Source organism: Monopterus albus, unplaced genomic scaffold (assembly GCF_001952655.1).
Source record: "Monopterus albus unplaced genomic scaffold, M_albus_1.0 scaffold372.1, whole genome shotgun sequence".
Taxonomy (NCBI): Eukaryota; Metazoa; Chordata; class Actinopteri; order Synbranchiformes; family Synbranchidae; genus Monopterus; species Monopterus albus.
Window position 1 is genome coordinate 523,048 of NW_018128252.1, and position 10,231 is coordinate 533,278.

At 39.3% G+C, this 10,231-nt stretch overlaps 1 protein-coding gene across 1 annotated transcript; it reads left to right on the plus strand.

Moving 5' to 3' along the window:
- The first annotated feature begins 13 nt into the window (after window positions 1–13).
- Window positions 14–9,670, plus strand: pex16 (peroxisomal biogenesis factor 16). The gene is made up of 11 exons (XM_020585604.1): window positions 14–288; window positions 1,309–1,344; window positions 2,043–2,119; window positions 2,577–2,710; window positions 3,550–3,650; window positions 4,593–4,673; window positions 5,230–5,382; window positions 6,198–6,270; window positions 7,107–7,226; window positions 7,610–7,674; window positions 8,427–9,670. Exons 1-11 carry the CDS (start codon window positions 156–158, stop codon window positions 8,483–8,485), a joined length of 1,032 nt encoding a protein of 343 aa, XP_020441260.1. The 5' UTR covers window positions 14–155; the 3' UTR covers window positions 8,486–9,670.
- Window positions 9,671–10,231: the final 561 nt, after the last annotated feature.

Here is a 10,231-nt window from a genome sequence, read left to right on the forward strand (position 1 = left end):
GACTGTCGGAATATTCACGCGGAAGTTTGTTTAGTTTTGTTTTTGACAGCTGGGGTTAGAAGATATTAACCAACTCCTCATTATAGCTGGCATGTTCTGAACATAGTGGATAAATAAAGGGTTTATTTTTAAATGTGAAGTAAGTTAAAGCTGTAATGTCTCATATTAAAGAGTACATCGACAAACTGACTTGTGTTTATGAGCGGTACACCGAGTATGTGAGGAGAAACCCAGCTGCTACAGCACAGCTGGAGGGCACCGTGCGGACATTGTCGTACCTGATCGCAGGTCGGTGACAACAGTTTTTTCTCTTGATAAACAGACTGATACATATTGATACATAATAAAATGTAAACCAGCTTAGATACCATGTCCCTAGGTTGCTTTTCGGCTGTGCTTCTTAGTCACAGTGGTGGTCCCTGGGTCACAATCAGTTGAAAACTCCTGGTGTAAACGATCACTTTCAGTCTGGCTGCATGTCACTGAACTGAACGTTGCCCCAGATAGCGATTGTTTTCATTTTACAGATGTGTGCAAATGTTTGGGCAAAAACTTTTTGTAGCCGGCCAAGAATCTTTCTGTTCTTGTGATCTATGAGTTTTCACCCACCCTTCCTGCAGATCACTTCAATTTCTGACTACTGTTTGTGTGTCAGCCGTTCTAAAAACTGCTGCTTGTGCTTCTTGACATACTTCACGGTGAAATTTAAAGTTTACTTTAGCTCATTATCATATTGTAAAAGTCAGCTTTCCCTTTGTTGAATGACTTTGGGACATTTGCATCAAGAATTTGCTGATATTTAATGGATCTTGACGTGTGTCCTGTGCCACAGGCTGCCCACATGACCCCAAAGAATATTTCCACCCCAGTTCTCAACAGTTGCCAAAGTGTTCCTTTTATTCTCCAGATATACCTTTGTGTCTATTCAGATGTTACATTGCATCTGTTGCATCAGATGATGCATCTGCTCAGACAATGACAAATATTGTGATGACTTTTTCATGTAGACCCTATTTGTGCATCAGTGCTGCACTGTGGAATGGTGCACCAGCACCCTTGTGTCAGCTGCACTTTCCTGCAGCTCCTCTCTAGTGATATGGGGGTTTCTTTGTGTGTCTGCCAGTAGATGTGAGGTTTTCTCATCTTGATGTACACCGTTACACTTTTTTGACTATACATTTGCACACAACTGTAATTTTGAGAAACACGACACTTTCTGTAGTGTTTATGTTGCACATAATGGTTTTGGTGTTTGTAGCACAGCTTTGTCATGAATGTTGAATGTACTGACTCATTCTTATTTTTCAGGGAGATTTGCAGATTCCCATGAAATATCTGAACTAGGTAAGTAAAGATCAAGGGTCAGTACAGCTACTGTTTCCAGTATAGTTATTTCTTTACATTTAAAACCAGTAACAGTTTTGATCTCATTTCATTTAATTCATTTATTTATTAGAGACAACACACTAATTACATCAATATAATGTCTCAGCCTGACATTACCAGTCCACATTAAATACAGTTTCCTTGTCAAGTCAGTCATGGCACTGACTCTGTTTTTAGTGCCTTAGTAATGCCTGGATTCATGTTATCACATTTTAAAAATGGAAAACGAAAAGACTAATATCAAATTAGTAACTAATAGATGGATCCCATGAGTACTGAAGTGGTATCTATGGAGAGAAAAAAGATGCATCCCTAGCTAATGTTCAAGCAAAGATGACATTTTCTGGTTTCAGCTTCACAGATATAACACAGATAAAACATCACCATAGCTTCTGAGAAATTGCGATGGAAAACACATAGTTAGATAAATAATTAACAAATTAATATTGAAAATACTCTTCCTTTCAGTCCTAATAAAATTATCTAATGACTCTTTGATATTTTCCTGTCCTCATAATATGTCTACACTGTTAAGTTATTTTATCAACAGAAATATCAAAATTATCTTTCATATTATCTGTACTGGAAGTGTCTTAGGGTGTCTGCACTCTTCAGACTAAATGAGCCCTCTGTTCATGGCATTGTGTCTTTTTCAGTGTACTCTGCCTCCAATCTCCTGGTGCTGTTCAATGACAGCATTCTGCGCAGAGGCTTGAGATGTGCCCTTCCTGTGGTGAGCACTGCTAGTTAGTTTTCACAGCATCTTCGTCCACAGAGAAATAAGTTCTTGCTGGATCAATGCCAAACACCGATGGTGTTTATACTGTATGAGTCAGAGGAATGATGGCGACCTGATTTCACTGGTATAGATAGAATGGAAAATTCACCAGCTAACATGCACACTATGAAGCAGAAAATATTTCAACCATTCTGTTTATTATGTTTTGTTTAAATCTAGTTAAAAATATATCAGAGAAAGGAACAAGATGACTGCTTTGTTATTGGAACATAATTCAGTGTTTCCCTTCGTCCTTGAAGGAACAATGCTTCAGCTGTTCCAACTGGAGTAATAGACGGAAGGATATTCAGAAATACTTCCGTTTCATTTTGAATGCCTTGTTATTTCTGTGCTTCATACTGAAGGTGAAAGTGTTGGGTTAGTGATCCTGCCTTGTGTTTGGTTTGCTCAGTCTCTCTCCCAGCAGAGGCTCCTTACATGGTTGTCTGTGTTGGAGTATGTGGAGGTTTTCCTGGAGATGGGAGCTTGCAAGCTGTGGGGAGAAGTCGGCCGCTGGCTGGTGATCAGTCTCATTCAGATATTTAAGTATGATTTTCTCACCTTGTGACTTGTGGCAGCACTTGACGTCCTCTTTAAAACTTGGATTGCAGGAATTTAAAATGAAAATAAATATAACATTCAAAAATGAAATGAAACAAAATTTTAAAACATTAAAGCTTTTCTTGTTTCTCGGTTTAGCTTTATTTAAAATGGCCAATTAAGAACACAAATGTGGCCCAGTCCATATTTCCAACTTTGCAACAACAGCTTGTGTTTGGCCCTTCCCTGTTTCAACACGACAGTGCCCCCATGCACAAAGCCAACTACATAAAGAAATGGTTTCTCAGTTTGTCGTGGAATAACCAAACTAGCCTGCACAGAACCGTGACCCTGAATCCAGCAGTTTTGAAGATAAACTGGAACACTGACTTGAGCCTGACTTTATCACCCAGCATCAGTGTTGTATCTCACTAATGCAAATCTCTGCATCCGAGTTCAGCGTCCTGTGGAAAAACTGAAACGAGAACAATGGAGACTGTTAAAGCAGCACATAAGTGTCCATGGTTTTGGAATCACATGGTCATCTATCAGATATTGTATGAGTGTAATGTTTGACTTTGCACATATTTTTTGCCATGTTCTGATTAAGCACTAGCAAATCTGTGATACACCAAAGAGAGTACCCTGGTAAAATTTAATGTGTATGGGATTTTTTTCTACATTTTAGAATTTAATGTTTAATATAAACTCCATATGTTGTCATTTCTAGAATGCTGCTCTTTAAGGTAGTGTGACTAGTGTAATTAAATGACCCACTTGATGTGGCACTATGACACCCAGTTTCTACTCCTCTGACTAAATTTTCTTCTCACATTCATCTCCAGGGCAGTTTTTCGCATCGTGCTTCTTCTGTGGTACAAATCTGGCATCCAAACTTCACCTCCTATAATCCCACTTGACAGAGGTGCAGACTTTGTCAGCGAAGGTCAGTTATGTTGTCTTTCTCACTAGATATCTTATCACTTCATTCCAGAGAACAGTCTAAAATGTTTGCCCTTGAATGAAACGACTTTTTTGTTTCATCAAGAATGACAGGTAGTAGTGTCCAAACAAAATGAAAGTAAAAGAAGTTACATAAAGACTATACGCACAGTTCAACTTGAAGGGCTGATGTGGTCGGTCCGCTGCTTTTCCACTGTTTACACGGGGTGCAGGTTTGTGGCAGCGTTGATGTTTGACCAGTCAGGGTGACAGCCATATGAGCACCAACCCCCCTCCCCCTGTGAGTTTCTGGAACTTGATTTAGTTCCTGAGGGGTACAGTAATTTAGCTCCAGGAACTCTTCTCTAGAGCGGGAAGAGGGCAGTGAAAACAAAAGCAGAACCCAGTACTAGGTGAAAATTAATGAATTGTGCTTTAAAGTTTTCCTTGGAGTTCTGTTTACATTCAGTGTTACTCGCCAAAAGGCAATGTGTGTATATCCTTTAGGTCTAACAAATGGGTCAAGTGTATTTCCTTCATCATAAAACATTAGCAAAGTCTTTTTTTTAATTGTTTTTTTAGTATTTAAATTCAGCATTGTTTATCCATACTTACTACCTTGCAGTAGCCTTATTCTTCCCTGACTTTGCTGGCACAATACAGCACATCTTGACTTATTACCACTTATTACCATTATTATCACTTGTACATCACTGTATAGTGTGACACTGTTGGTAGGACTGTGTATGGCATCACTTGCATGCATGCACATGTGCACATGCACAACACAAACCAAACAGAGCCCACCCACTGTAACAGTTCTGTAGGGGTCTAAAACTCCACCGGGAGCCTTTACTATGCAACTTTTGGGAATCAAGCTAGTGTTAGATCTTATGTGTTAGCCCTCACTCCTGCTGCTTTTTATGTTTCTATCCTCTCTCCACAGATGACTATAATGGGGAGCAGCAAGATGAAACCTGCTTTGTGGGCCAGAGGTCAGGACGAGTTGTTAGGCCATTGGGCAGTGGTAAGATTTTTTTTTTTATTGTTATAGTTGATTCAAATTGAAATGTAATATTCTTATAGTTGTATTCACTTGACCTGAAAATTATGAAGCATCCGTGTGATCGAGCTGTGGTGTGATCTGAAACAGGGAAATATCTGGTTTCCTAAACAAAAGCCTACTGATAAAAAAGCCTCGTAATGCAGCTGACAGCCAGGTTACATGTGTGCTGCTTTGGTTGTTTCATGCTCACCTGAGGTTCTGTCCCTTTCTTGAACAGCTACTTACTCCCTCTGCTTGAGTCTTGCATCATTTTTTAAATAAAATTGCACTTTAGCTTATCCATTATCTCCTCTCTTATTTAGAAGGTAGCCACCAGACAACAATTATGTTTCCAGGGGCTTTAAAACCGTATTACAGGCGGAAAGTGGCCGTTTACTTTGCCTTAACCTTTAAATGGATTATGAACTTGGTTGGCTCTGTGCTGGAAATTAATAATGAAACATCAGCTGTTTGATTTATTAATTGATGTTGTGTTCGGTCATTTAATGTGTCGTACTCTGTCTTTCCTGGGTGACAGCGCCGTCCCTGCAGGCCCGGCTGTGGGGAGCACCGAGCCGGAAGAAGACGGGAAGGAGCAGCTTGAAGGAAATGCTCTACAGCAAACCGACACAGCTGGGCTTCCAGGAGACCATCGCTGAGTCTGTGTACATCGGACGGCCTCTTGTACACTGTATCCTTCACACACAGCCATCTGTCCAGTTTATGATTAAACTAGAAAAAATACATTTTTCCTCTTTATCTGGTTCTGGGTCAAACATACACATACTGGAGTAAAAGACAAGCATGGGATAGACTTGCCAGATATTTTATTCATGTAGTGCAGTATTTCATGAGAAAACTGGAGAAATGTACAAAGTATCTTACCGTGTTAAAAGATAAGTTTAAAATTCAATAAATCTGTAATCCTCTTTCAGTCCATAGTTAACTAAGTGTAAACTGACACCAAAGCAGCACTTAATAAGATATCTGAATGGTTACAGTTACATTTATTCATGTTTGATAAGCCATAATACAGAAATGAGGAAGTGCAGCAGAGAAACATTGAGAGGATAATAACAGGAAAACAAATCAGGATTCCTGTGGGAGGAAGTTGTCTGACCACAGTTCTGGCTGAACTGCACTGTGACTGAGGACAGCGAGATTCTCCTGCATCAATGGCACTGACCTCTAGATGGCAAGCTTGGAGCTGTGTGTTACCGTGTGGCCATGGAATGATGCCTGAAGCCGTGCGCTGTCTGAGCAGAGAGAGTAAATGGGGATGGACTTAGTAAAATGTGAATTATTCCTTTAAGACGCTCTTGTTCACGTTATATTTCTATAGATTACCAATAAACAAATATTATTACCTGTAGCCAAAAATACAAGTACTGAAGCCAGAAAAAAAAGCCTTTCTGATGCTGTTTGTTGTACTGTACCTTTTTAGTGTGTCCCAGCAGAGCCCTTTCTGTGACAGTTTTTCCTTAAAGCAATCCCTCCTGACTGCAGTACTCTGCCTCGGACTCTGTGGAAAACAGTCCTGGAAGCCGTGGCTCATCTCTGGAGTCCTCGAACTTTCCAGGTAAGCAAGCAACATGTTGTCCTCAGTTGCTGATGTGAAATGATCAGTCATTACATTTTGAACATCACACCTGCTCATTTTTTAGATGAGAAAATGCAGAATACTATGATTTTTTTTTTTTGGTAGTGAAGATTTTTAGATTTATCTAAATCCAGAGGGAATCCTAAAGTTTTAGGGCTGATTTTGTTCCCATTGGCAAAACATTTTTTTTTCTGTAAGGTTTCACGCTTCATGCAATTGTTTTCCTGTATGGTTTTTCTTGCTTTTGTTATTTATTGTCATTTATCTTTTCTGTTTTCTTAAAAGTGTCTGACTGGACATGTAAAAATGTTGGCCAGCTGTCTGCAGGCTTCTTTGTTACTCAAAAGAACAAATTGAATCGAGGTTTTGAGTTATATAAGAGGCCATGATCTGCTTTGATTTTGTATCTTGCGAAGATAAATAGCTTTTAGGTGATGCTATCAACAGGATAGATTTCCCACGGATGAAGTACAGTTTGATTTAAAATAAAAATAATTTTTAAAGCACTCATATTTCAAAACCTTCCCATCAAGACATCATAGAACACACTGGCTACCAAAGTCATTCCGCACAATGCAAGCTGTTTGTTTTATCTCGAGGAATTAATCACTTGAAAAGTCAGAATCTTGTTTGTTTTAAGATATCCACTGTCAGACCTCATAGTTGAACACTAAAGTGTGAAAACAATGCAAAGGAAAGAAACACCACTTTAGGATCTTGTTCTCTGTTTCTCAAAATCAACTTATGAGTTATTTTAGAAGTTTAATGACATGAGATGCAGCAAAGTTTCTCCAGTTTTATCCTGTGTCTTGTAGCTTTGCAGTGCTCAGAGACGCCAAATTTCAAAATCGATGGGAGAGGGCTGAGATGAGGAGACGAGCCTTTCTTTTGCTGTACTACCTTCTCCGTTCACCCTTCTATGACAAATACTCTGAGTAAGCGTCTCTGGATGTCTGTTCATGGGTGTGCCTGTGAAGTCAAGGGATACACCTGTAATTTATTTTTGTTAATCATTCACTTGATTATATTTCAATTAAATCAATTTAGTCAAAAGGTCAGTTTTGACCAATTAAGTTTAAAAACCAAAAATATTCAGTTTACAATGACATACAGAGAAAAGCATCAGTTGAATCCAGAGAATGTTTTGCTTAAACAATGACTTTATCAGAATTGTTGATTAATTCTCAGTTGACTACTCAATTATTCAAATTTTTTGCTGAAGTCAATATAGTTTTAAAGATTTTTTTTAAAGGGACAGTTGTTGACTTTTCGTTTACAGTTAAACTGTGTGTTAATAGTTGTGTTTATTCATCTGCAGAGAAAAGATTCTCTTCCTGCTCAGACTTCTGGCTGATCATGTTCCAGGGATAGGGCTTGTTGCACGTACGTACTCATGTCTGAGTCCACATATGAGCCTTTTAGAGCCCCAGAATGCATTTCTTTTTTTCTGCAGGTTTTTCCCTGTGGAAGTTAGCGTTAGATCCCAAGACTCAGGAGTAGATTCTGAAGTGTGTTTCTCCATAGATATGACACAACCTGAGTCTTTGATCTAACATGTACAGTCAGGTTCATAAATATTGGAACATTATGTGCATGAGAGTGGCTGTAATTCCTGAATGGTTAACGTCACACTTCTGTCAAACCCCTTGAATTAAAGCTGAAAGTCTTGACTTCGCTCACATCTTGAGTGTTTCATTTCTAATTCAACGTGGTGGTGTACAAAGTCCACATGCCAAAAAAACTTACCATTATTCCAATATTTATGAACCTGACTGTACCTTTTTGAAACTGAACCCAGAAGCTCTTTTTGACCACAAACTATTCTATAAATGACAGATGGGCGATAAATTAAAGGAACAACCTGAATAATTAATGCAGATGCTGGCATGGTTTAGGTCCACTTGTCCCATCAGAGGAAAAAGTCAGTACAAATCAATACAAAGCTGTTCTGAGTGATCACTTTTATCCTGTGATGAAACCTTTCTATCCTGATGGCAGTGGTCTCTTCTAGGATGACAGTGCCCCATCCACATGGCACAAAGGGTCACTGAATGGCTTGATGAATATGAAAATGAAGTGAATCATATGTTGTGGCCTTCACAGTCACCGGACTGTTTTCTCTTCTATCTATTCAGGCCCTTTGATGGATTACCTCCCCACCTGGCAGAAGATCTACTTCTACAACTGGGGATAAAACCTGCTGAATGTGATCAGGTCTCCAGTGTTTACAAGTCAACAGGGACAACAGCGAAAAAGGAACCTGTCAGACTGTGACTGCAGGCCCAGCCACAGAGACACTTGCCATAATTCCCCAAATCATCAGACAGAATTATGGGGAAATGTACAATTTATGCTCGACAGCGAGGACCTTCTTACTAGCATTTCTTGATTCTGAAGGCAATTAAAAAAAATCAAAATGATTATTTTGACATTTTCATCAATCAAAGAATACTTTTTCTCATGTTTTGTGGTCTTGTTTCTGACACTACAGAGCAGCAGTTTGACTGGTTGTGTGTCAGAAGCAGATCAGAGAACACCACTGTCTGTGCAGTGAAGAGTTTGCGTTGACAGGTTTGTAGTAGAATGGTTTTCTGAGCAGCGTTTTCTTCTTTTACTGTTTCATTTCCATTCTCGCCAAAAGTTCTGGCAGCAGTTTATCTGTGAAAATGGTTGGTTGTCAAGATTTATCTTTATTACATAGCTGCAAGGGAGAAAACTGAGATGCAAGCAGTGACTGAGAAGCACATTAAAGTTGTTCCCAGTTTTCTGTGTAACATTAGAATGTTTTCATGCACAAAGAGGTTGCATATTAAAACAACTGAGCTACTTCACAAAACCAGTGGAAGCAGATTCAACATAGTGAGTTTGTGAAGCAGCAAAAGCACATTTACGTGTGTGAGAGCTGGAGTCAATAACGGGAAACACATCAGACGTTTTCAGTGTTTATTAACATACTGATTTTTTTTTTGTAACCTACAAATAAATAACTGAATCTTTCATTCTTTCAGCCGTTAGTTACTTTTGGGACAGTTTAGCATGGCTGGGACAAAAACAGGCATGGCTTCACTAGGAACAACTATGACACTCTGATTTATCAAAGAAAATAACCCAGACGATCCCGTTAACTTGTTGAATGTCAAGTCTGCCAGGTTTGAGACAGGATGCATCACTGTCTGGTCCGGTTAGCGGTAACACCATGCCAATCTAGCCTGTCGCATTTAGCTAAAAAATACTCAAAGGTTTGCATGTGTTTCAACCAAGACACAAATTTTGTCTCTGAATCATTGGTCAGAGGCACAAACTTTATTTCTTATTGACCAATGTGTTTGAAACTGACCAGCTATAAATGTAAACTGATAAAAGTTAAACTACTGAGACTGCTGAGAGAGGAAAGAGGAAGCACCAACAAAACCTAGTTTTTCCCGAGTTGAGGTACATCAGGGCAGACTTCAGATTCAACCAGCAGGACCATCGAAGTGAAACCTCTGCCAGACTGTGAAATGAACACGTGCAGACAAAACGATGTCATTGTTTCATGAGCTGGGCCTTGTTGAGCATGTTCAATGTTCGTCCAATGTCGGTATCAAAACTGACTAATCCACTTGAAATGACAAATCACATTTGTTAAGACACGTCTTTATTAACAGCTACAGCATTTTGTGAATTATCTCATTGGCCTGCACTGTGCCTTGTAGCTGTTGGAAACATGACCAAACCAGAGGATTTGGTCTGATTTTGACCCAGAGCCACTTGTGTGCTCCCTGGGTTTAACCATTTTCAAAAGATTGATCATAAATAACCATAGCAGCTAGGACATCACATATTTGATGCCCCATTGTGAATTGTTATATACTTTCATCCAGACAGATGGGCGTAATTCCAAGCTCACAATATGCCCCTAGACAGTGGCCTTGCTTTGTGTGTGTGTGTGTGTGTGTGT

Bases quoted from the DNA above. Each gene is read 5' to 3' on its own strand.
- pex16 (XM_020585604.1), top strand. From the start codon at position 156: ATGTCTCATATTAAAGAGTACATCGACAAACTGACTTGTGTTTATGAG. The intron at 2,120-2,576 runs GTGAGCACTGCT...TGGTTTGCTCAG, and splicing joins TGAGATGTGCCCTTCCTGTG to TCTCTCTCCCAGCAGAGGCT. The intron at 2,711-3,549 runs GTATGATTTTCT...ATTCATCTCCAG, and splicing joins AGTCTCATTCAGATATTTAA to GGCAGTTTTTCGCATCGTGC.